At 45.1% G+C, this 27386-nt stretch overlaps 1 protein-coding gene and 1 long non-coding RNA gene across 2 annotated transcripts; one reads left to right on the forward strand and one right to left on the reverse strand.

The window, feature by feature from the left end:
• Positions 1-2753: 2753 nt before the first annotated feature.
• LOC138819678 (uncharacterized) lies at positions 2754-8213 on the reverse strand. Its single transcript, XR_011369570.1, has 3 exons — positions 8105-8213; positions 5651-5972; positions 2754-3007 (listed from the first exon to the last, which is right to left on the reverse strand). It is a non-coding gene; the product is annotated as an uncharacterized lncRNA (long non-coding RNA).
• LOC138819676 (zinc finger protein 475) lies at positions 7254-27386 on the forward strand. The gene is made up of 3 exons (XM_070011170.1): positions 7254-8406; positions 23946-24126; positions 26884-27386. The coding sequence occupies exons 2-3, from the start codon at positions 23952-23954 to the stop codon at positions 27033-27035; spliced, it is 327 nt and encodes a 108-aa protein (XP_069867271.1). The 5' UTR covers positions 7254-8406; positions 23946-23951; the 3' UTR covers positions 27036-27386.

Here is a 27386-nt window from a genome sequence, read left to right on the forward strand (position 1 = left end):
ACACACCACACACCACACACCACACACACACACCACACCACACACACACACACACTACACACACACCACACACATACACCACACCACACCCACCACACACCACACACACACACACACACCACACACCACACACCACACACACACACACACACACACACACACACACACCACACACAGACCCTGGCCAGTCCACAGGATCAACAGAGTTGTCAGGGCACCCAGGGCACGAAATTCAGCCCTCTGTGAGGCAGAAAGCTGCGCGGGTCTGGGGTCTTTCCCCGGTCTGCTTTTGTTCTCTTTAACTTCTCCTCTGTGGTGTCACCGCCCTGGGCTTGGCGCGGCCGGGCTCGGTGTCCATGATGAGCTCCACCGCACCAGTGTCAATAAAGCCGCCGTGGACGGGGCCCATTTCACTGGGCATTGTTATTTAAAGAGCGCTGCTCTTCCTCCTCCTCCTGTCCCCAGGGTGAATGGCTACTCTTGGTGTACGCGCCCGCCCTGCACAGCTCCTGAGGCCTGGGGACTCTCCAGCCTTCCGGACTACTGACCCCCGACGGCCGGGGACCGAGGCCGGCATCGAGACTGACCCCCGACGGCCGGGGACCGAGGCCGGCATCGAGACTGACCCCCGACGGCCGGGGACCGAGGCCGGCATCGAGACTGACCCCCGAGGGCCGGGGACCGAGGCCGGCATCGAGACTGACCCCCGAGGGCCGGGGACCGAGGCCGGCCTTGAGGCTGACCCCCGACGGCCGGGGACCGAGGCCGGGCTCAAGACTGACCCCCGACGGCCCCGGGACCGAGGCCGGCCTTGAGGCTGACCCCCGACGTCCACGCAGGGCAGAGCGAGTCCGGCCTGGAGTCGGGGCGGGAGCAGGAAGAGCGGCCTCGGCTCGTGGGCGCCGGCGAGGAGAGGCCTTTGAGCGGGCTCCGCCGAGCCTTCCGCCGCGCTAGGGAGCGCACCTTCCTCCTGCACGGGGCGGCCGCGCCCAGGCCCGGGGAGGCGCGGGGCCGGCCGGACGCCATGCGGCCCGGGGAGGCGCGGGGCGGGCCGGACGCCATGCGGCCCGGGGAGGCGCGGGGCCGGCCGGGCACCGTGGTCCTGTCCCGGCGCGCGCGGGCAGGCCTGTCCGCCCACCGGCCTCCGCCCCCCGCCGTCCCGGCGCGCAGGCCTGGCCTGCCCATCTGCTACCTCTGCGGCCGCGAGTTCGGGTCCCTGTCCATCGCCATCCACCAGCCACAGTGCTTGGAGAAGTGGCGCCTAGAAAACAGCAGGCTGCCCCGCGGCCTGAGGCGGCCCGCGCCCCCTGCGCCCCCCGAGGCCCCCGGGACCCCCACGGTCCCCGGGACCCCCACGTCCCCCGGGGCCCCTGCGCCCCCCACGCCCCGGCCCCTCCGCCCCCAGGCCGCTGGCCAGGCCCCGCCGCCGCGGCCCTGCGCACCCTGCGGCCGCGCCTTCGCCCCCGATGGCCTCCTTGTGCACCAGAGAACCTGCCGGCCCCCGAGCCCCGACCGCGCGCACGACCCTGCCGCCCCGGGCCGGCCCAGGATGCCCACCTGCTCAGCCTGCGGCCGGGGCTTCGGCAGCCGGTCCCTCCCCATCCACGAGCCCCGGTGCCTGGAGCGGTGGCGCGCGCGCCTTCCCGCCGGACAGGCCCAGCCGGGCCTCAGAGGAGCGGCAAGGCCCGGCCCAGCCCACCCAAAGGGCCCACTTTGACCTTGGCGACTAAAGGTGGCCCCGATCCGGGGCGGCCAGCGGGCCGGACGAGGTAACTCACACCGGGGGAGGCCACGGGGTCCCGGCCGCTCTGCCTCCAGGGCAGTGAGCCCAACTGTTCCCAGAATTGGCCCAGCTCACCCCGGGGGGCTCCCCCTCCCCCCACACCTTTCTTCAGCCTCCACTTGGACCCCCCCCTCCCCCAGACCCTCTAATGGACTCCAGGGGCTGCCCTGGGCGGATGGGTCCCGGGTCCTTCCTCTTCTGCCTGAAAGAAGTGGACATTTTCCCCCTGGATCCCTGATACCAGCAATCCCTGGGAGGGACTGTTATTTCAAAATGAGTCAATGCTGTGTCTACATTTCAGAGCTGTAATCCCCATTCCAGCGGCCAGTATGGGCCGCTGGTTTATTTTAGTCATCTACCTTAGGAATTCGTTTTTGGCAATGCTGCCTTATACTATGAGTTTCTCTCTCAAAAATAGAATCTGTGTCAAAACACCCCAGATGACTTTAGCAGTAATTAAACACTGGAGCCCTTGCCCAAAGACGCATACCCTGCAGCGACAGCATGCTTTCTTTTGGAATCTGAAATTACATGGCCAAGGCAATGAACCCCTGTAATAGAAACTGAAACGAAGGCGGGAGTGTACGTGCAGGGTCCCGCTGGGGACCCAGTGTGGATGCGGGCCCCAGGCCCACCGGTGATGGTTCTAAATAAGCACGACCCCGGGCTGGAGAGTGACTACACGCTTCCCTGAGGTGGTCTTATCAGCAGGATTGGGTAGGGATGTTTTTGGGGTGAAAACTTGCAAGGTGGGGTATGGTCCCTATTCTTTGATCATTAAGCCAATGAGTGGTGCATACCTTATAGAATATCAGCTTCTGAGCTGATGGCTTGCTGAGTGAACCTTGTGGCAACCATGCACCACTTAGACCATTAACCAGTCTTTAAATGAACTGTTCTAAGGAAACAAAGTCACTCAAACTATGGTAAAAAAGATTAAATCAGATACACTGGGGGGGGGGAGGTTCCTCTTTATTTGTTATCTCATTAAGATAGTCCTTGCTCCTAAGTTCCATGCTAAGAACAAAACGATTATGGACTTGCTGGTCTAGAAGATTCCAAGACAATGATTCTAAAGCTGTAGAGTCAGACTCACAGATGCTGGGCACGTTTTTCCAATGAACATCGAAGAATATAAAGCCAGCTAGTTTCGAGCTGGCCTTGTAAACACGATCTGTTCTCCCCATCTTCTGGCTGTTGCTTTCCTTCCAAAATGTGTGGGGTCTGGAATGAGAGAGTAAGAGGATCTGGGACTGGGCTACAAATCAGAGAGCCCTCAGCCTTCTCACACACCGCCCTGTGGTCCTGATTGTATGCATTTCCCTCAAATGGTCTCATGGCAGATGTAGAGATCGCCAGGCCTGCGGTCAGATTTGACAAAGTATACAAAGTATGTAACGCATACTTGGTGTCCCAGCTCTGGGCCAAGACGCTGAGCACAGTGTGTTCTCTCTGTGAAAGGACACGGCCCAGCACACAGCCTCACAAAGTGACACCTTCCTGACCCATGGGGTCAGCAGCCGGGGAGGACGCTGGGAGCGGCTGGGGGTGGCCCCTGGGTAACTAAGGAATGTAGAGAAGGGAAGGAACCCCCACCTAGAGGCCCTGATGGTCAGGCTACACCCAGTCTTGTTCCCCGGCCACCCCTGTCACATGTGTGCTCACCCATTGGGGGAGTCATAAATTCGTCCTGAGGACAGATCAACATCAGGTCAGACCGAAAGCAACTCGGGGCCAATTAAAAATTGCTTGGCTTCAGAGAAAGCAAACGACGTTTATAATCCACGGGCTGTACCCCTTCTCTAGCTTAGACTTTTCATCAGAGAGCCTGGTTTGACTGTGGATGCTTCAGTTTTCTTTCTCCCTTCCATTCACAGCTTGCTGGTGCTGGGAATCGTTAGCTTCCTTCCATAAAGAGCACTGCCCTATATGTGACTAGATTTCATCACCACGCCGGCCCGGGACGGCTGACCGGCGGCTGACCTGCAGCATGCACGCATTCCTTGTCTACGATTAAGAAGTCTGCTGCATGTCTTAAGAGATGATTCGAGTTTTCTTCTAGAATCCTCCATCTGACTTTGTATTAGGATCAGCTAAGTGGGTCTGATGATCACAAGAGATTCAACCTGCAGTCTCCTGAAGGGAAAGGGTCGGAACCATGATTGTTGTGCTTGGAAAACGACTCATGCTATTTGGGTGACAATGACTGTTTTGCTGGCAGGGTGTGTTACCCTCTGCAGAGAATGTTCCTCCAAGAAAGATGGGCGGGGTTACCTCGTGACACAGATGCTCCTGCTGGGTTTTTTGTGCCAGTTTTGGGGCTTGAACTTGGGTCCTCGTGCTCTCCCGTGGCCTTTTCTACTTAAGGCTGGCACTCTACCACTTGAGCCACATCCCCACCCTCAACTCCTGCTGTCTTTCAATCAGATCTAAACACCAGTAAGCACCAGACAGACACACTGTCCACCAAGAACTCAGTGGGCAACTGGCTTTGCCCTCTGGTCACTGTGTGAATTGTCCCAAATATCTGTGATCTAAAGCCACATTTCTTCCTCTGTCCTTGCAGGAAAGTTGTGCAGGACACCAGCAGGGTGTTAAGAGGAGGTGACCCCTGGCGTGGAACTTTATTTCAAGGGTGTCATTGTTCTGGGCCTGCTTGATCATGAGCAGCAGAAATTGCCCAGCTTTTCCTCTAAAAAAAAAAAAGAAAAAAGAAAAGCCTGGTTGAGCAATATCTAATTTAGCAAGAGTTAAAAGATAAATTGTATTTACAAGCTTCTTTGTTAACATGGCAACTGCTTCATGCAACTACTTAAAGATAATTAAAAACTGTTGTTAATTCCACATGAAACTCTGATGCATAAAGAAGAAAAGCCGATCATTATTCTAAATTTAATGTCATATATTTACTGAGATTCTTTTATCTTCATTTAGCAAGAAATTTTCTGATGAATGCTGAGGAATATAGAGTTTATTATTCCTTAGTTTAAGATGGATGAATAGACTTTAATATTTGATTTAATGCTTAGCTGTTTTCTGGAAGCTGATAATTTATTCTTTAGCTCTAGACCCTTTCAGGCTATTGGACCACATGCTGATAAAATTAAAGAAATATAACTATAAACCACAAAAGGCACCTTTTAGTAGGAGGTGATGCTTGGAGCTATTTTCTCAGGATTTTGCTGATAGCTTATGAAACACTGTCAAGACAATCTGTGTCCCATATAGAAATTGAAAAATAGACATTGTTTTCCTTAAAGGACACCACCTTTTTCTTTTTAAAAAAAATTATCTTTAAGTAGTTGTACAAAGAAGCTCCCATTCTACAAAACAGTGTATGAGTACAAAATGTCTTAATCCATCCCTTCTCTACTTGACATTATATTTTTCATAGATGATTGTCACTCGAAGCTCAGCTTTACAGCTACCTTTGGCATCCACCAAGGCCAAGTTTGAACTAAAAGCTCCTCAGACACATCTGCAGCATCTGGTGCTGCCATCTGGTGTTTTCTTTTAAAGTAATGTCTTCTATACTAATGAGTGTATTATTGCCTTTCTCCTCTTTGTTTTACCTCTCTATATATATTTGAGGAAATGCCCTTATCATATAGACTCCAGTTAGAGGTAGCTATGTCTCAGACACAAAGTTTGGAAATGCCATCCGAGTGAACCGCCTCATTCCTCAAAGGCAAAGCTTCCATTGAGCCTGTCACGGAACATCGGGCCGGATATTCTCACACATCCATATATTGGAGGTGTATCTATGTATCTGTGAAGGGAGGAGTTAGCATTTAGGGGAAGAAAGAGAAGAAAGGAAGCTAATTTTATTCCGTGTTTAAGGTCTTTCGTGCTACTGTAACAAAATACCAGAGATGGAGTAAGTTACGAAGAAGGCAGACTCATTTCTCATAGCAGCAGGCTGCATCTTGGGAGGGTTTCTTACTGCTTCAAGATGGTGCTTTCTTGCTGCAAGCCCTGGCGGGAAGGCACTGTCCGTGTCTTTGCATGACTGAAGAGATGGCCCTCTCGCAGGGGCGCCAGTTCCATGCACCAGGATGAAGCCCCACTGACTGGCCCCTTCTTCTTAATGTCGCACAGGGTACTGCGGGCCAACACTGAATCTTGGAGGGGCATCATCATTCAAACCATGGCCCTTGGTGATTAGCATGTACGTCTAACCCGGTTTTATCTGTTATGATAAGATCGATACAAGTTGCCTTAATTTCCAGGTGGAAAGGCTGAAGTCAAGCAGTACTTTCTCAGAGTAACGTCGGGGGTTCGCAGATATCAGAGTCAGGTCTGTCTAATTTTCGGGACTCATATATTTGAATAGCACTGTGAGAGCGGCCTAACAGTGGCATGAATGTCAAGGCCGTGGCGGGGGTGGGGTGCTAACTCAGTGGCAGAACCTCTGCACACATGACACCCGGGTTTCACCCCAGCACCCAAAAAAGTGTGCATGGAGTGAGTAGCTACTTCCCAAGCATGAGCATTAGCAGAACAAAGATGAAAGGAGTTTGTTGATTGGTCAGTGTTTTCCACTAGGCATTGGCCTACATATGAACCACGTAGTCATAGGAAAGGCCCGAGACACAGTTCTTGCAGGATACTTTCTCTCCTGTGGAGGAAGTATGAAACCATCCACACAATTTGACAGTGTATCATAGTGAGAGGATCTTGGCTTAGAGGAACTCTCAAAGGAGAGGCGTTTGAGCCGAGACATGAAAGCCAGTGTTAAGGCAGCCATGAACAAAGCTATAGGAGAAGGGAATGGCTTTAACAGAGACATTTGGGCCACGGTAACGTTTTCTAGAGGCTCTTGGGGATCAACATCTTATAATGGTTCTACAAAGCTCACGTGCAGCCAGGGCCAAACAAGGGAGGGTGAGGCACATAGGATAAAGCTAAAGCTGGGGGAGGGGGAGGAGATGGACTCTTCCAGCTGCTCTCAACAGAGCGGGCTATTCATTGGCTATTTCAGGAGCCCAGGTAAGAGCTAAGGGCAGATTGACATGTTCTTTGTAGCAGAAATGGAGATTAAAAAAAAATGACTGGGTAGATCTTGATGACTGTCCAGGGTACAAAGGACATGGGAGGAAGTCAAGAATAGTTCTAAGATTTCTTGTCTGAGCACTAGTGGTGCCATTTTCTAAGATGGGAAAGACAAGGAAGGTAGTATTCAGGGTATTTAGATGAGTAGTTTCAGCCTGAGTATACTAAATTCAAAATGCTGGTGAGGCACGTGAGGAAGTTAGCCTGGATATGTGCGTCTGAAAGCCAGCAGAGAGGACTCTCCAGGGACATTCATTTGTGGTTCATTCACAGGTGCTTAGGAGAAATCATACTCTTACCTTGTGCCAGTGGTTCACACCCTAGCTACTCAGGAAGCTGAGATCTGAAGATTGCACAGTTCAAAGCCAGCCCTGAGCAGGAAAGGCTGGAAGACTCTTATCTCCAATTAACAACCAAAAAGTTGGAAGTGAAGCTGTGGCTCAAGTGGTAGAGGGCTAGCCTTGAATAAAAAAGTGCAGAGACAGTGCTCAGGTGCTGAGTTCAGGCCCCAGGACCAGGGAAAAAAAGACATCAGAATGAGTATAGGCTTAGAGAACGCTGGAGAAAGACTAGACAAATACCGAGAGAGCATGCTGCTGTAGAAGCTGAGCTTGGAGAAAAGGTCTGGAGTTGAGCGTGTAGGAAACACGGTAGCACACTGAGCAATTAAGCAGGCTAAGGATCAGAAAATATCTACTTGATTGGGCAACATAGATGTGGTTGCTAACCTTCAGGGCGGTGGTGGTTGTAGGCTTTTAGGTGTTAAAGGGAAGAAATGCGTGAGAACTTTAATAAGGAAGATGTAGGACAGACACTGTGGGTAGGATAGCAATGCAGATGGTAGTTTGAGAGGGGTAGACTTCTTTAGCTGACGGAAGCTTCCAGACTACATGTGAATGAGAAGGATAATGATCCAATAGAGAAAGAAGGTAGAAAGACCAAGAGAGGTGATGGTGAAATGTGGAAAGGGAAATGATCTTGCCAGTCTCAGCAAGAAGGGCCCTTGGTCGGAGTCCAGAGCTGCTTTGGTTCAGGAGGATGTTGAAGAGGAAGGCGAGTTTGTAGGTGAGCAGAAAGAAGATGAAGGAACTGCAGTCTGCTGCTTTGTTTTCTCAATGATTCCATTGAGAAAATATCAAGCAAACATCAGATAAGAGAGGGACAGGAAGGAATTAACGTTAAGAACCTTCCTACATCCACTGCCCCTTTTCCTGCCTTTCGTTAAACTGAGGTCACGATAGCAACCCCTCAGCCATAAGTACTATTTACCTCTGATTTCTAAGCCCAGCAATAACTTGGAGCTCTTTGAGGTAGTAAAGTATTCAGTACCTCCAAGCTGAGGTTGTTACCTTTGAATCACCTCCATTGGTTCTCAGAGGCTCAGCTGTGCTGATGTCAGTAAAACCAGCCTTGACTTCACAAAGTGCCCTTTGATGATGCTACAAGTCAGGCTACTAAGGCCCATCTCCATGGGCCACTTCCTCATCTTTCCTTGGTGCCAACCATGCCTATATATCAGGGCAGAATTCTAAGATCCCGTACCTCTCAGATGTACAGCACCCAATCATAAGGTAATAAGACAAATTCTCATCCATACCGTGGGTTCTAGGAGCCAACCTGGGAGATTCTATGCACATGTATTTAAGGAGCGGCCTATGAGAGTGATGGGTGGAGCTATAAATTTTAGAGCATCAGCACCAGCAAGGAAATTAGCCTAGAACTAGTATCTAACATCCACCTATAGGAACTGGAATCTAATATCATTATTTTTAAAAATCCAACCTCATCCTATACTTACACAAGAAGTATCTGTGTGTAGGAGAGCCCTGAGCCCCGAACAAAAATGTAGTCTTTTCATATTGGTTCAATTATGTATCCTTCTGCTTCTCTAGAATAAAAAAAAACCCACTATCACTTCTATAAGAAGATAGGATCATGTCATAAACCAAATATGATGCAGGCTAGGAGGAACAACAATTACAATATATTCTTCAAAAGTTAATCTAGCTTAGATGAGTTTCCTCCTGACAAGTACTTAGGGACTCTTCATGTAATGAGTGGGTATATACATATGACTCTTAGACATTTGAATTCCAAAGCTAACACTAAAATCTCCCCGAAAATTCTTAGGAATCCCTCAAGGTGAAGCCATACAACCTGGAAGGAGAGCTCATTGAAATGGAGGTGATTGAGAGTGTCCAGAAAAGTCCCTGTTCAATGTGAGGCACAAGGTCACTTTCAGAAGAGGGAGACTTAGATCTGAGACTTCATTCACCTCCTGTTCTCAGTCTGTGTTGTATAATGCTTCTCACAATTTCTCTCCCTTCTGTTTACCTCCTTCAGGTTGTCTTGTGTAAAAAATGTCCAACGAATTTCATAAAGGCCTAATAAATCCAGTAACTTAGTGTTTAACATTCCTGTAGCAGGTGTGTGCCTGAATACCATGACTATATAATTTTTGAGCCATATGATATTTTAGTTTTCCTCTATTTTATTTTTAGGTTTCCAATAGCATGAACTCAAAATCCATAATACAGATACACATATTTCTTGCCTCATGTCTTGAATTAAATTATACTCAAATGTGTTGAAAGCAAGGTGTAAAATCACAGTGAGCATTGTGCTTGCTTTGCAGACATCAAGGATGTGAGCATTGTTATCTGGGTACTCTGCTCCGACCTCATTTCACAGTCCCCAAACAACCCTTCCACCCCAAGCTACCTTCAAGCAGAGAAGGCAAAAACTAGTTGTGATTTAGAACTTCAGGAAAGATGGAGGCATGTGGCAGAGAGCAAGGCTAGAAAGCTCCTGGGGGCAACAGCCAAGATAGGAAAAGGAAAGGAAGCCTCTTCCCATGGAGACCGCTCTTCCTGGACTCCAGTTCAGAGCTGGAGGTGCTTTATCACGCAAGGTTCTCAACACATTAGGTGCCTAACACAGCTTTCCTTTCTAAGTTCAGGCCAGAGGGGCTGTTTTCCTATGTGTGTAACTGAGCCTCCTGGTGGTCTTTCCTGCTGTTCCCCAGTTGCTTCACTTTGCCCTGTGAGCCATGAGGGTCGAGCCAGATGCCCAGTTGCAAGGGACATCCTCTATCCACTTTCCTCAAAGGAAGCGATTCCTGCCCTGGAATTTCATCTGTCCATGTCTGTTAAAGTTCTGGGGGATAGGAGAGAGGGAAAGCTTTCCGCTCAAGTGTGACAGAGAAGGTTAAAAAAATAATCTTCAACTAAATAAATGTTTTCCTTTCAGGGACATAGGCTCAAAGTTGGAATTAGTTCTTTGACCTACATTGTTTGCCTTGTATCTCAGGATCAACAGATAAATATGTATACACACATACATATACCATACATAGTTATCTATACATGCACACATATATCTGTGTGTACTTTCAACACATATAAACACTTGTGTATATACATATCCAATGGGTCTTTTCTTATTGTGAAAATACTGTATAGAGGGGTTACAATTACATGGGCAAGATAATGAGTACGTTTCTTATCAAGCATTGTAGCCTCCTCTTTTGTTTCCCCTTCCCATCCCTTCCCATCCCCCCGCCGCTCACCCCCCCCACCAAAGTTGTAAAGTTCGATTTCGACATAACTACTTATATATCTCATTGTTGCAATGGGTCCACCTGTATCCCTATTTAAACGATTTGTTTTTTTCCCTTCCCCTCCACAAATTATACCAACTTCAAATACAGAGAAAGCAGTGGGTCTTTTTAAAAATAAGGTATAGCAACTACTTTAATATTGGCAGTATTTCCAACTGAATAGGCAATTCAAAGGAACAAAATAAAACTCTAAATCTTAAGTAACAGGCTCCCTTATAGTTGGCCCATAGACAGGCAGGATAGGAAAATTCCTTTACGTGGTGTCCAGTGATTTCCAAAAACAATTTAGTTTCAAACAATGATCCTTCCAGATGTTACATTTGGGTAGAATTGTTTGAAAACACCAGAAGTAAATGAAATCTCTGTGGTTTCTAAACAATCAGATCCTAAAATTGTTGAGGTTTAAAGTTGAACCATGCAGTTCCTACCGTATTTTTTTTTTTTTAATGCTATTAGTATTTCCTTTGCCGTGCAGGGCATGCTTGGGGAAGATCACCTTCCCTCGGCTCCGTCAGCCTCGAGAGTCAAGTCGAGTCAATGGCCACAGGCAAAATTCTGATGTTAGAAAAGAAGTCTTTGGTGACCTGGCCTCATAGTTCCAATACTCTCAGTCCCTGAGATAACCTGATTAACTTCTTCATGGAAACCTCTTTCTCTCTCTCTCTCTCTCTCTCTCTCTCTCTCTCTCTCTCTCTCTCTCTCTCTCTCTCTCTCTCTCTCACACACACACACACACCTCCTTCTCTCTCTCTCTCTCTCTCTCACACACACACACACACACACGTGCACACACACACACACACACACACACACACACACACACACATTCTGAAGGGGGATCCAGGAGAAAACAATGTTTAATCCAAACACTAGACTTCTGAGTCAATTAGGGTGAGCAAGAATAGAGAAGCAGGAGCCCCTGTGGCTAACTCGGTAGGCAGGGAAGGCAGCGTGTGGTATGCCTGTAACTACTGAGCAACCATCCCAAAGCAGGTGGAACCGTACAAACTTGGATTTAGATCCCAGATGCATCCCAAGAATTGTATCATTGAGCTCATTTACTCAGTTTCCCAAGTCTCAATTCCCCAGGGCGGTAACATGAGAGGGACACCGGCAAAGGACAGCGCCCGTCAGATCCTCACTGGCCAGCTTCCCTGCCCGCTCCTCAGCAGGAGTTTGGGGAAGGGGTGGCCGTTCAGTGAGCTGGAGCCAAACCTATCACCATTGTGCCTTGGTTTCCTAGTTTGTAAAATGTGGGTGTGGAGGCTTACCCAGGGAATTGCTGACACTAGATGGGGTAAAGCATGTCAAATGGTCACTGCTGGGTAGTTGCTTATTTTAGGCTTCCTAGTGAGATGTTTTTAGTACTGCAACACACACGGGTTTTGTGAAAAAGGATTCGCTCTTTTCTTTCCCCATGAAGAACAGAAGCGACTTTCCCCTTTATTTTTCCCATCCAAGCTTTCTACATTCTCTGCTACGTCCTGTGATCTTCCCTCACTTGTTTGACCCTAATGGAAAGGCTCACATGGGTGGGAAAATCTAAAACAGCAGCAAAGACCCAACTTCTTTATACTGAATTGTGTCACTCACGGATGGCGTGATAGCCCTCAAACAGCTGCACAATCACATCCTGGAAAGATGTGTCTTGTTTGTGACAGCCAAGGACCCAGCTGCACTGGAGAAAACAAACACTCCAGCAGGAAACTGGCTGGCGTATCCATGGTTGCTGTGGACGTGTGGTCTTGGGATTCCATCTCTAGTCTGGCCGCAGCTCCTCTGACTTTCACTCAGGCTTCCTGTGTCCCATCATGGCCAGCTTTAAGCGCAGTCAGGCTTCAATTTGAGGAGAATAGGCAATCCACTGTGAAGAGCTTTAAGGAGATACTTTTGCCGTAATCTAGGCCCTGCTTCCTTGGCTTTTTTTTCATTGTAATGCCCTCTGAATGAAAGTGCTGACTCTCTATAGGATCCCAAGTAAAAGGCCAAGATTCCTTAGATGGGTGACAACCCTTTTCTACCAGTAGCATAGCGAATAGAAGCAAATAACTGTTGACTGGGAAGGTTGAGGGTCTAGGAAAACAGACCTCAGAACTACAGCTCAAATGTGTTCAAAACTGTGGGTTGCATGGGGACCATTAGGAAACCATTAGGAACAAGGGGGAGCCTATGTTAGTCCGGGGAGTAGTCCCATCTGAAGACATTCACGTGCGAGACTTTGGGGGACACGTGGCTGCCCAAATAAAACGTGGTTAGCTGAGACAGCTGCGTTCCAGCGGCTGGCAGAGGGGAGGCCCCCGGGGAGCTGTAGGGAGTGAGAAGCTACAAATGTGGATGCTGCAGGATGGAGTGACAGGTGTGGAGACCAGGAGCACGCACGCTTCATGCCTGAGCCCGAGTGACACACTCTGTGGCCAGCTGCTATTTGGATCACCAGTAGAAGTCTCCAGAACATAAGGTCAATCCTGCAAATCAGAGATAGGAGAGCCAAAAATCGTTTGAGAACTTCACAGGTCACAAAATAATTCAACATCCTAGCAGGGCTCCTTGTCTAGAGAATCGTCCTTACAATGTCATCTGAGTTTCAGCACAACGAGCAGAGAAGTCCGGAAGTGCTTGCTTTACTCAACCCTGTCCCCCATTCTCACCTCCTCACGTGTGTGTGTGTGGGGGGGTCAGGGCCTGGGCACTGTCCCTGAGCATTTTTGTTTTGTGCTCAAGGCTAGTGTGCTACCACTTGAGCCACAGCTCCACTTCTAGATTTTTGGAGAGATTAGTGGAAATAAAAGTCTCCCAGACTTTCTTGCCCTGGCTGGCTTCGAACTGCGGTCCTCAGATCTCAGCCTGAGATCTAGGATTACAGTGGCTAGGATTATAAGCGTGAGCCACTGGTGCCTGGCGTCTCCCCGCCTTTTGACTGATTTCATGTGGAATGTTCTCTGTACAGGCCATATAGAGAGAGCTCTCAACCTGCTAGCTACCTAGAAACAGGACTGAGACCATCAGGTGGTGAGCTGAGTCTGGCCCATCTACTGTTAGGACTGGCTCTCCGACAGGTGCGTCAGGTCATCCCTGCCACAGCCCAGGGGCAGGACCTGCTTCCTGGGAGACCGCATCTACACGGCAGTAGATTCACTGTGGAGGCCTTTCCTCCAGATGTGCTTGGACTCAGAGCAAGGCTCATTTGAATCCTCCCCAACTGGGCTTTCATTCAGCATCCCTGCGGAACGCAGTGCCGCGGCACCATCAGTACTTAGAGCGCCATTGTTCTGTTGACTTTCGTGAAGTTGAAAACTAGCTGGTGAAACCCAAAGACTAGCTGTGCTGGTTACCAGTCAGGCGCCATCTGAGAGGGAAAAAAAATGATGCATTGGCACAATGGGGCCAGTTGTAGACAGTAAAAACTGTCATGTCTATCTCTCCAGATTGTGACGTGTAGTGTTGCACATTAATCATTACAAGCATGTGGTTGGAAGACGTCTAGAAGTAGGTGGACTTTGTCTAACACTGAACGCCGCAGGCAGGCAGAAGATTCACTTCTGGGCGCCTGAGCTCTGCTTGCCTCTTAGGTTGATAAATGGTCTCAAACAAGCAAAAGGAATGAGGCTGTTGCATACAAGGATGCAGTATCACCCCTAAAAAAAGACTATTAAAGTTGCCACATTTTTTTTAATAATTTAATTTTATTTTATTTGTGAACATACTGTACAGAGGAGTTACAATTGCATGGGCAGGATAATGCGTACATTTCTTAACAAGAATTGCAGCCTCCTCCTGTGTTTACCCTTCACATCCCTACCCAGCCTCCCCCCTCCCCCCCAATCCCCATCCTTCTCCTCCCCCCCCTTCTCCCCCTCCCCCCGCACCAACGTTGTAAAGCTCGTTTTGGACATGACAACTTGTACTTCTCATTGTTGCAATAGGTCCACCTGTATACTTAAACAACTGGTTTTTCCCCATCTCCTCCTCAAGTTATACTGACATCAAATATAGTGAAAGCAGGGGTTATACTGTGGGGGAGGGACATACAAAGCAACAAAGAGATAATCTTATAAATGCGTTAGAAACATATGCATGAAAGAAAAAAACCTTAAAATACACATCTAAGGGTTCATTTTCCTGACATCACATTATCTGACCTTTTCCACTTGACTCATACATATACTAGATATTACAAATAAGGGAAACCATGGGACCTATGTTTCTTTGGGCCTGGCTTACTTCACTTAATATAATTTTTTCCAAGTTTTTCCATTTCCTAACAAATGGGGCAATGTTATTCTTTCTGATGGAGGCATAGAATTCCATTGTGTATATATACCACATTTTCTTGATCCATTCATCTACTGAGGGGCATCTGGGTTGGTTCCAGATCTTAGCTATGGTAAATAATGCTGCAATAAACATAGTTGTGCTAGTAGCTTTAGTGTGGTCTTGTTTGTAAACATTTGGGTAAATGCCCAAAAGTGGGATTGCTGGATCATAGGGGAGATCTATGTGAAGTCTTTTGAGGAACCTCCACACTGCTTTCCAAAGTGGTTGAACAAGTTTACATTCCCACCAACAATGAAGTAAGGTTCCTTTCTGTCCACATCCCCTCCAGCATCTGTTGTTGTTAGAGTTCTTGATTTTTGCCGTTCTAACTGGAGTGAGGTGATATCTCAATGTTGTTTTGATTTGCATTTCTTTTTTGGCTAGGGATGTTGAACATTTCTTCATGTGTCTATTGTAAAGTTGCCACATTTTGAACTAAGATACCAAGTGTGTTAGTTAGAAGAACCCAGGTGTTTTGTTTCATTTCATTTCAGTTGACATGGTTTCCTTTGACCTTGCTTCACTAAAATGGTGTCATTCTGTCATCCTAGCTACTCAGGAGGCTGAGATCTAAGGATCATGGTTCAGAGTCCTCCCAGGCAGGAAAGTCCATGAGATTCCAATCTCCAATGAACCACCAGAAAACTGGAAGTGGCACTGTAGCTCACAGTGATTAAGTGCTAGCCTTGAGCAAACAGAGCTCAGGGATAGCACCCAGGCCCTGAGTTCAAGCCCTAAGACTGACAAAAATAAAATAAAATGGTGTCGTCAAAAAGAGTAAACTGGTATTTAGCTCAAGGCAAAGGGACCTTATTGGTATCCCTAACATCATATGAAACTAGTGACTACCTGACTGTGTTTTTGTGTGTGCTTGCTTGCACACACATGCTTATGCATGCACATATCTACATACAGGGGCCTTGGAGTTTGTCTTACTGAATGATGAGAATCTCCTTCATGAGTGTATTGAGAAGATGGCATGACTCTGGTTGTAGGGTTCAGTCTGACACTCACGAGTTGGACTTTTCCTGATGAAAAGAGCTGATTACTATTGCGGTTTTCCAGAAAGAAAAACACTTCAATGTCCTGAAAAATCTCTCCATAATTTTTTTTCAAATTCCTCTAGGTTTTAGTTCTTCTTTTCAGTGTCTTCTTTTCAGTATGTCTGTGTAGATGTGAACACGTCTATGCATGGACATGTATGCGTGTCTTGTTTTAGTTTGTTGAGCTAGTGAACGTCTTAGAAGATGAATCGGTATCATTTAAAGTGTTCTCTAATTGCTGACAAAAGTGATGATAAACTCATTATTGGATTTTGGATTTTCCCTTGAAGGTATGTGCTACCCTAGCTGCCTGCCTGGCATGAGTATACAAATGAATATGTACCCCACTGAACAATCCCTGCACACGGATGTTAACTGTTTTCATTTTGAAATATCTGTTGGATCAGCTAAAAGATAAACGTTACTTTTAAAGTTTTTTCTTCTTTTTTCAGTGCGCCGGTGCTGGTGTTTGAACTCAGGTCCTGGGCACTGTCCCTGAGCTTTTTTCTAGCACTGTATCATTTGAGGCACCCCTGTACTTTGGATACATTGTTTTGGAAGTTAATTGCAGATGAGTCCCATGAACCTTCCTGTCCAGGCTGGCTTTGAACTGCGATCCTCAGTCTCAGCCTCCTCAGTAGCTAGGATGACAGGCCTGAGTCACTGGCATCCAGCTAGAAGTTAATTTTGTAAAAATGAATGAAATGGATGAGCAGCCATCACAACGTGAAGTAGGAGGAAACTTGCTAAATGCCCACTTCTTGCATAGGAGGTGTTCCTACCAGAAAAAAGACATAAAAAGAAAAGAAAAGAAAAGAAAAAGATGCTGCATGGAAAATACTATAATTAACAGCGGCCAACAAAATGATTGAAACCATATGAAAAGTGAGTGGATTCAAGTTACCAGACAACTCACAAAGTGTTCCCTAAAGTGTTGGAGGGCTTCTATCTATATTCAGCTTAAGTCGACTTTCCCAGGAAACTAAAAAGAGAAGCAAAGTTGTGTTGAGCCCTAACACACTCGTGCAGAGAGGCCTCTCTCTCCTGGCAAGTCCGTGGGACGGCTCAAGCTGGCATAGTGCTTTATGTAGATTGAATGGTTACTTTTTTTTCAGTCTTTTCCCTGGTATTACAAATTAATGCCACAAATAAGGTCTGAAATGTTCTCAGGAAAACTGTAATTCTAATCCTTTGCACTGCCAACACTTCCAGCTTCCTCCCTGCCCGCCTTTGATTTCCGTTTCCTGGAGGGAGCTGGCCCCAGCTCCACATGTTCTCACATTACCCCAAGGTCCACCTTCCCTTCCTCCCCTTGTCCGCCCCCCCCCACCCCTTCCCTGTCTGGCCTTGTTCTGTGTGAGGCCGTGTCACCTAAAACCCCACTGCATCTTAGGCTGATTCTGCCGGGTAGCTTCTCCATCCACCCCCGACTTAGCCACCTCTCTCTGAAAACAGAAAAGAACTGGAGTAGCCAAACCTTAGGAATTGGGGGTGGGGAGATGAGAGATTGGTTCAGCTTTCCTGGTGAGTTCCAGACTGGCGGTTGTGAAGGTGGTACTGACAAAATAGGTTACCTTGTCTCAGATCAGACCGGGGGGTTTGTGTTCTTCTCTTCAGCTACAGCCGAGCTGGTTCCACTTCGCTAGAGCATGGCTTAGAAGTAAGATGTTCAAAACCTTAGAGTATGGAGGAGGTTTCAAGTTCAACTGAAGTTCAACCACAAAGCCAGAGCAGAGATGTAATATAGAACATCTTGGCAGCTGAATGGTATTAATTTCCCCCTGCATCCCTTTCAGTTGTTCTCTGCATGTATTCTTCTAACTTTCCTTTTGACGCTTTGACATGAGTGTCTTCATTTATGTCCCAGGCCCTGGACTTTGCTAATACGCTCAATTAAATCCTGGGTTGGGCTCATATTTTCCATCTGGAATTTTAATAAATTTACAATACTCATGGTAAAAGAATAACTTTCCATTTTTCAACTAAAAAGACTGTATTTAATTAACCTTTCAAGTAAATAAACATGTAAAAAGAGTAAAAAAATCTTTTTGAGTGCCTTGAAAGTTATTGCGTATGCTTTATATTTCTTCTTAGTCCTTAATCATCTGAGTAGTTTTACATTCACTGTTCAGGTGTTAGATATTGACACAGGCTAAGTAAAGGAACAATAAACAACTACTGATTTTGATAAATACACAGTCTAATTGGCACAATTTAGTATCGATAAGTTTATAAAAATCGATCTCAAATACTCTAACACTTGCAGCTCCTTGGAATTTCTCCCTGAATATGAGGAGAATCAGATAGTTGCAGATTCTATCACTTAGAATATTTCCTTCTGATTATAATGCTGATTTGTGTCTTCCCAATTTCAGAAGTTATGTCTAATAATGATATTTAAGAGCAGGCTGATCGTAAAACAAGCCCATATATTGTGTCATATCTTATCCCATCAACAATTCATCGAGATAATTTGTTTCTATTTCAATGTCCCCTGCTACTACTAAAGAGGTATCCTAAAAAGGTCTGTACCTACACATAAATTTCTTGAATTTCTCCCAGTTTTACTGAATTAGGTCTTCTGCATATATTAGTGAGCTTTTTCTCTAATTGAGTTACTATTCTATTCCCACAGTACCTAACCTTATACTTTCTATTCTTCTATTTCTCAAACTGAATATCTGCATTCTCTTCAGATGGTTTTTCCTCATGCTCAATGACTAAGGTCATCTATGTGACTTCGATCAAATCCTTGTGTCTCTGAAGCCACCTTTCTAACTTTATCTACTGCCTCCTGCTTCCCTTAGAGACTAACTCCTTCCTTTATTCCATTGCCACGCTTTCTGAGCTCTTCCTCTAGAGATTTGTCCAGTTTTATGTTGGCTCTATAATCTCTCACCTTCTGAATGAGATAGCCCTCGCCTATAAATCACAAATGAATCTTTCTTTGACTCCGCTTATATCTTGATTCCTTTTTTTTTTTAACAAACTATTTGAAAACATTTCTCTCTTCCTTGTCCTAATTTTATCTCCCAACCATTTATCTTTTACCCTTACCAATCAGCTAGAACTAAACTCTTCCAAGTGACTGGTATGTAATCTGTTGCCAACTAAATTTACTGTACTTTTCACAAGCACTACTTAGAGCACTTGACCGAGAGGATAGTGCTGTTCTTTCTGGAAATGAGAATACATTGATTTCCAGAATTCTGAATGAAATCTTTATTCTGTGGTTCAATTACAAACTTCGCCTGATTTCTATGTTTTCTGCCTGTAAATTTCCTTGCCTTCTATATCCTTAATAGACACTCTACAAAAAATATTTCTCTGTAGTCCTTCTGGATATACCTTTTGGACTTTTCTGTTATAAACATTTTCTGTGTTCTTTAGCTCACATATATATTTACCTTGGAAGCTTTTATTCGGGGGAGGAGGGAGGATTACTTGGGCTTGAGCTCAGGTCCTGGACTCTGTCCCTTAGCTTTGTCACTCAAGGCTAGTGCTCTGTCACTTGAACCACACCTAAATTTCCAGCATTGTGATGATTAATTGGAGATAAAAGTCTCTTGAACTTTCATGCCTGGGCTGGCTTTGAACTGTGATCCTCCAAAGCTCAGCCTTCTGAGTGGCTGGAGTCACAGACATGAGCCACCAGTGCCCCACTGAAGTTTTAATTCTATTAAAACCATTTAATTCCATTAAAGGCAGTGGTGGTGCCTTTATTAAGGTTTTTTTTTCTTCTTCCTACTTTTTTTGGGGGGGGGGGTTGGTTAATTCATCATATTTTTAAAATATTGCCTTGCTTAATTTTCCATTATACCTCTTTGCACGTTTTGCACTAGTAGTTATAAATTTTGCACTAGTGGTTATAAGTTAACTATAGACATTAAAATAAGTATCTTTCATTCATATTCAAAAACTATTTCAAAGGAAATGCAAAAAAGTCTCTATCTCTACCCTTTAAACTCTTGTTTATCAAGCATTACACATGTATCCTATAAGCTCTGTCTTTTGTTATGTTTCTTTTAAAAGTCCATATTCTGAAAAGATTTAGTCACATATGTACAAAAACTAGGAATACCTTGAAACTTTTTAATAACTTATTGACTTGTTTGAATTTTATACTCTTCTCATTCTTTCTAATGGAACCAGATTTCTGATTTTTTTTTTTTTTAAATCGATCATTGGGCTTGAACTCTGGGCTTGGGTGCTGTCCCTCAGCTCTTCAGCTCAAGGCGAGCGCTCTACCACTTGAGCCACAGCGCCACTTCCGATTTTCTAGTGGTTTATTGGAGATAAGAGTCTCATGGACTTCTCTGCCAGGGCTGGCTTTGAACCGTGATCCTCAGATCTCAGCATCCTGAGTAGCTAGGATTACAGTTGTGAGCCACCAGCGCCTGGTTTCTGATATTTTTCACATTTAAAATTTCTCACCTTTTTTAATAGAACAAGCCTGTCAAGAATGAATTGTCTCACCAGTTTGTTTGGCCAATGATGTCTTGATTTTCTTTTTCATATTTGGATTTTGAATTCTGAATCAACGTATTATATTTGGGGAGTTGGGTCTTGTTTTTGTTTTTGTTTTCCTCTTCTGTATACTTAAAATGTGTTTGTTTCCTGACATCCTTTTCTTTTTCTGATGGGAACTTATCTGGAATCCCCAATATACTTTGTTTATAGGTTTTAATTCTGTTTTCACTGATTTCTTTCAAGCTTGTCCTTAGTTTCTAGCAACTCCACTATATTTTTCAACTATATTTTATTCCTTCAACATATCACCTTTGAATGAAGTATATAGGGCTTTCATTCGGCATCAATTACGAGTTCCTTTTGAAATAATTCAGTATTGCACAAGCTGGCACGATTACTGTTCTCGCCATTCCTTTGGGTGACTGCCCACTGGGGACAGGTGCTGTTCAGTTGTAGCTGTGTGCTAAGGCCATGTAGCAAGACAGAAAGGGACTCCACCAGATCACACAGCATTGCTGGATTCGTCACGGAAATCAGGTGCTATTTTCTGGTGGCTCTGCCTTGCCATTGCTTGCAGAATGCTTCGAACTTGGAGATGGCGTAGAGTGTTTTTTGGCCATGGAAAACATCGTGGACATGGACCTGTAGCTAAAACAAGCAACGGTGGCTGGGCTCGGCCAGGGGAATTCTCCTCAGGAACCCTTGCAAAGAGCCCTGAAAAACCATCTGAGTTTTGGGATAAATCATTTATTATCTTATTAATTTTAGAACAATTCAAACTACCATCTCTCAGTTGTTGTTTGTCTCTTTTCTTCAGTCTTTTCCTTTTTGGCTCCAAATATATATTTATATATTTACCACTTGGTATTTTCTGTATTTTCTTACTGCTTAATTTTTTCCCTCTTTGGAATAAATTTTTTTTTTTTTTTTACTTACTAAGTCTCCATGTTTGTTGTTTGTCTGTAGTGTGGGCTTATCCTAAAAAACCTATCAAATTGACATTTCATCTGTGATGTGTTTTTAGGGTTTTTTTTTAACCTTTTTTTTTTTTTTACTTTATTTTTACTCTACTGGAGTTTCCTATATTTTCATGCAGGCTTTCTGTCTTTCCACCTGTATCCTTTAACAGTCAACAGAATTATTTTTAGGTTTTAAATAAAATAACTTTTAAAACATACTGTAAAGCCCTGATAAATGCCAATGCCAATATCTAGGCCATCTCTTGGTCTGGTAATTTCTGGTAATTTTTGGGTGGGGGGTGGGGAGTAGGGGATGGGGCTTGGGCCTGAGCACTATCCTTGACTTTATCATTCAAGGCTAGAGCTCTACCACTTTGAGGCACAATCCCCTTCCAGTTTTCTGGTGGTTAATTGGAGATGAGTCTCACAAAGTTTCCCAGGCTGGCTTTTCAAACAGCGATCCTCAGCTCTTAGCTTCCTGAGTAGCTAAGATTACAGGCATGAGCCATTGGCGCCTGGCTTTTTCTGGAAATGTATTGTACCTGTTGATGGTAGGTATGTATGTGTTTACTTTGTAATTGTGTGTGTGTGTGGGGGACTTGAAATCAAACTTAGATGCTGTCCCTGAGCTGCTTTTTCTGAAAGGCTAGTGCTCTACCACTTGAGCCACAGCTCCTCTTCTGGCTTTTTTTTTTGTGGTTTATTGGAGATAAGAGTCTGATGGTCTTTCCTGCCCAGGCTGACTTTGACTCCTGATCTTCACATCTCAGCCTTCTGAGTAGCTAGGATTACAAGCAGGAGCCACTGGTGCCCCGTTGTGCTTTGTAATTTTGATTAAAAAATGGCTATCGTGTGCAACAGAGTAGTAGATTTTGAGATGAATGGTATCTGCCCTCAGAAGCGGACATGTTGCCTATTTCGGCAGGCTTGCAGTATAAGTAGGTTTTCAGTGTCCTTGGCACTGGGCTGGGGGCTTCATCTTTGTTTTAGCTAAGTTTGATATATGTCAGGCTTTAAATTATTCCAGTGGCAAAAGTGCTCCCGTCTCACGTTTAGCATGGGGGTTGGGTTCAAGGATGCCGCTCCATCTTGTGGCACTCTTACACTCCTGTAGACACTCCAAGCCATAGCACAGAGGGAGTCTAACTTAAGGCTCATACCTCCTCTTCAGCATTTTTCTGCTCTTACCTGGCGCAAGGTACAAGGTCTCATTCTCCAGTCCTTCCCTTAGATTCACACAGGTCAGTTTTCATGAACTGGGGGTTCCTGCTGTGTTTGGAAGCAAGAGTATGATCTGCATGCGGACCCCTGAGGAGGCTCGTACTCATCTGCCCAGCCTTCTTCTCTGGGACAGATGACGGCTACATCCTCCCCATGTCAAGTTTGGTGTGTGATAGGGTCAGTTCTTGGTTTTGCTGATTTATTCTCAACCTTAGGCCACCTTTTAGTTCTATTCTCTTACACATGATACCACAATGGGCAACAACATAATATCGAATTTGTTCTCATTTTTTAGGTAAAATAATCAGTTGTATTTTTTATATCCAAAGCAAGAAATTTCTTTCCTTTTTTTTTTTTTTTCTGGTTGGTTGTGGGGCCTGAACTCTGGGCCTGGGCGCTGTCCCTCAGCTCTTTAGCTCAAGGCTAGCACTCTACCACTTGAGCCACAGCGCCACTTCTGGCTTTTTCTGCTTATGTGGTGCTGAGGAATCAAACCCAGGGCCTCATGCATGCAAGGCAAGCACTCTACCATCGAGCCACCTTCCCAGCCCCAAGAAATTCCTCATTACAATTTTTACTTGACTCTTACATTTGGTTCACTCAGAATACAAGGAGAGCTAGGCGCCGGTGGCTCACACCTGTAATCTTTGCCACTCAGGAGGCTGAGATCTGAGGATTGTGGCTGAAAGCCAGCCCAGGCACGAAAGTCCGTGAGTGGCGCTGTGGCTCAAGTGGTAGGGTGCTCATCTTGAGCAAAAGAAGCTCGGGGACAGCACCCAGGCCCTGAGTTCAAGCCCCAGGACTGGCAACAAACAAACAGTACAAGGAAATGAAGAACATGGTTCTGAGTTTAAGTACTGTATTTGTGAAGTGATCGATAATAGAAGGGGAGAGATGAATGCAGGAGGAGGGGGAGGCTCGTGCGGGGCGGGAGGTGAGCATGGTGGGGCTCTCTCCCTGAGGACTCGTGCCAGACATAGAATCGGCCTTGGCAGGTGCCTCCCACCAGCTCTCCTTTGTACTTAATAGTCTAGTCAGTGAGCGGCACCTGATCCTGACCCAAACGACAGAGAAACTCGGGAGTTTCCAAACAGAAGTTGTTGACCAGAAGGCAGCAGGCAGGCCTAACAGGACATTGGTGTTTCTTCCATGTACTATTGTATAGTAGATTTTTATAGAGGAAGATTTTTTGCCTGAATCATCTTTAAATTCTTCCATCATTGCAACTCAGATAAAGCAACTGGAAGACAATGACCCAACACTTATTAAATAAGAAAATGTATTCTATACAGTACCAATAGAGAGACTTCTGGTGGATTATTTCCTCCAAACATCCATTCACATCACATAGTTTAGTCAGAAAGGTTAATTTCAACATGGGTTGATTTTAAGTCACATGAACTTTCAAGTAAGTTTATATATGTTATAATTTAAAAAACAATTTCCAAATGTGAATGTTAACAGATATTTTGTATTATTCTTAGTCAACAATGCAAAGGCGTCCACCAACCATTGTTTGTTACATCTGTGGCCGTGAATATGGAACGAAATCCATCAGTATCCATGAGCCACAATGTCTGAAGAAATGGCGCAACGAAAACAACATGTTGCCAAAAGAATTGAGGAGACCAGAGCCAAGAAAACCGGAAGTCGGAGCCATCACTGGTAAGTTCCTAATTAAAAAGACCTGAGTGTACAGCAGGAAGCCCATCCCAAAGCATGAGTACAGGGATTCTTATCTGTTCAAATGGCTGAAATCAACAGTGTGTTGCTGCTGTCTCTATAGCCAAATGGGGAAAAAGCTGTCTCATTCTCAGACGCGAAGACATAAAGACATGATGCCCGAGACACATGCCTGGAATTTACTGTATTTCCCCAGAATTTCCTTTCTCCTAGTATCAGGCACAATACTTTAGAAACATGAAGCTTATAGCAAACCTCTGGGGATATTCAGAGTAATTGTGTGGATGTTCATAGACCCAAAGAACCAAACTTGTATGTCTAAGTCATAAAAATTGAATAAATTGATTAATGTATGGGGGAAATAAAAACCAACCAGGAAAGTAGGGGCTGTGGTGAGCTCTCTCTAAAAGAAGCGGCAGCTGCTTAGGCCCAGCTGGTGTTATCATCAAGACAGCCGGGAAGAGTGCAGGAAGATATTTCAATAATAGAAAGGAAACTGGAAATCCAGATGTCTGTAGAAAATGTCCAGATTTGTTTTTTTTTTTAATTAACAATTTGTAAAGCATGACCAGCCAAATGAAAGGGGAACTACATTGTCACTTTGTCACAGTGCCGCGAGTTTACTGGTGGTTTCGAGGGCAAGGGTTTAGAGAATGGTTCAAGGAATCTTAGCTGGTAAAGACAACAGTAGAACAGTAGAGAGAACCTTTTTGCCATTCACTTTCAGATTCACTTATCACATTTCTAGCACTGACATTTTCTCCATCGACTTCTTCATTGTTTCAAGGGAGACTTTTGATTTCCATTCCTTCATAGTTACCATGAAGACACACAGTGTTGATTAGCCCAAAGCACTCTTCTTTCAAATACCATATCCAAGGAGAGTTAATGACAACTCATACAGCAGAATCTAGATCTCCACAAGAATGCTCTAGAAGTTCAACTGTTCAGTCCTTGCCAAGACTGAGACTCCTGCACACAAATGGGAGGAAGAACTCAAGCTGAAAACACTAACCAACTGAAATGAGAGCATTTGCCCACAGAGTGCTTACCTTCTATTTCTGAAGGTGCCTGTCGATCATAGGCAACTAAATGTCATTCAGGTTCAGTGTTGTCACAGAGTTCAAGTCTAAATCCAAAGCCAAGGCTCTGGGAACAAACCTTTAAGAACGAGATGAGTCACCCTCAAGGGAGAGTTTGGGACTATTCAGTGCTATTGAAACTGCATCAAACTCATATGAGTAATGAAACATTTAGTGCTATTTTTTTTCTCAACAGATTTTCAAAGCACTCAAGACATATTCATCACAGGGAGCTGGTGTCTCACGCCTGTAATCCTAGCTACTTAAGAGGCTGAGATCTGGGGATTGTGGTTCAAAGCCAACAGAAGTGGAGCTTTGGCTCAAGAGGTAGAGTGCTATCCTTTAGCAAAACAAAGCTCAGGGACAGTGCCCAGGCACTGAGTTCAAGCCCCAAGACCAGCACAAATAAACAGAATACAGACACACATCGATACAGACACACACACACGCACACACACACACACATATTCATAACCTGCATCAAATGTGATATTTGCTTTAGCCAAAGGAGAAACATTAGGTTGGCCAGGAGTTTAAGTTCCAAGCCCATTGCTGTTGGGCACTGGTGGCTCATGCTCAGGCCCTGAGTTCAAGCTCCCTTCTCCCCCCAAAAAATCCCATGGAAAGAATAAAATGAACATGGAAAACAGGCATGCTAAGAATCTAAGGTTTGTGATGGTGGTGCAAACTATTTGATAGAAATCATATGAAAAATGCTTAGGATTTAATGAAATAATCTAGGCTTTGCCACTGATAAAAACTAAGCAATATAGTTTTGAGTACCTCGCTACATTTTGGGGGCCTATTTTGGGTGATTCTAAGACATAGTCAACTCAATGTTCTAAAGTCACTCTATTTAAATAAGGCTTATTAAAATAAGCTGTTTCTCTAAAATGAAGCCATATGGTTTTCCCTCTGCTCTACCAATGAAGACTGTACATTTCTCAGCTGTCTGCTCGGTTTGCTTAAGAACGCTTCTTTTCATCAGATTAACTATTCTGTTTGCATTCTTTAATTACATAAAGAATCTCAGAGTTCACAGCCATGAAGAGATGGTAAATTTTTAGGATATAATTCATCTCGAATTTACTCTCAACTGTCAGTTGTGGCTCTGAAAACATTCCACTGAAGGATTACAGAGGAAAATAACAATTGCCTGTTCTTTTCCCATTATAAGACTTCAATTTGGAGTCAACTAAAAGGAAGCCAAAAGTTATATTTGCAAGATAATAATATATAAGCAAAGATGTTAATAATTAGTGAAGAATGCATGTCAAAACACATAAAACTCCATTTCTAAGTCCAAAGAGTATAAAGCCTCTGCTTCCAAGCGAACTTGACTCGATTCCCGAAAAAGAGAGAGCACTTTATTTACTTATTGATCTACTTACTTCGGGCAAACGTCATATGATTTATTTAAAACCTCAGTCAACAGGTATTTCCTGAAAATACTTTTTATTAAACAAAAGGTTCTGCAGAATGAAAACTAATCTAGTCTACCTTTTCTTCCTCTCTTTCATTTTCCTCTCTCTCTCTCTCTCTGTGTCTGTTTCTCTATACAACTTTCTGTCTCTGTTTCTCTGTCTCTCTTGTCTGTCTGTCCCCTCTCTGTCTGCCTTTCTTGTCTGCCTGTCTCTCTGTGTGTGTCTCTCTCCAGCCAAAGGGTTCTATGATCTCGATGCCCTGAATGAAGCTGCTTGGACAAATGCGCAGAGCCAGCTAGTTCCCTGCAACGTTTGTGGGCGGACCTTCCTGCCAGACAGACTCATTGTTCACCAGAGATCTTGTAAACCCAAGGCTGCCAAGTAAAGCCCTTTTGCTCTCCCCGGGAAGTGTTGCAGGAATCCATCTCTTTGAAAGTCATCAGGACCCAGCGTGAAGGAGAAAAGGGGGATGAGGAGAGGACACCAGGACAGCTGGCGCTGACTGTGCGCTGGCCAGCCGGGGAGGCTGGACACAGGCTTGCTGCCCACCCCGCCTCATGGGCTGGGGCGCCACAGGCCCCGGGGTTCAACAAGCAGCTGCGTGTGCTTGGAGCACACCGGGGAACTTTTCACACTGTTTTTGTCAGGCAGAATTACAAGCGGGCTGCTGCTTATCGGAGCTGGACATTTTATCTCAAGGAACTTTCTGAGCCAATTGTTGGTTTCCTTCCCCCCC

Source organism: Dipodomys merriami, unplaced genomic scaffold (assembly GCF_024711535.1).
Source record: "Dipodomys merriami isolate MVZ:Mamm:240054 unplaced genomic scaffold, mDipMer1.0.p SCAF_81, whole genome shotgun sequence".
Classification (NCBI taxonomy): Eukaryota; Metazoa; Chordata; class Mammalia; order Rodentia; family Heteromyidae; genus Dipodomys; species Dipodomys merriami.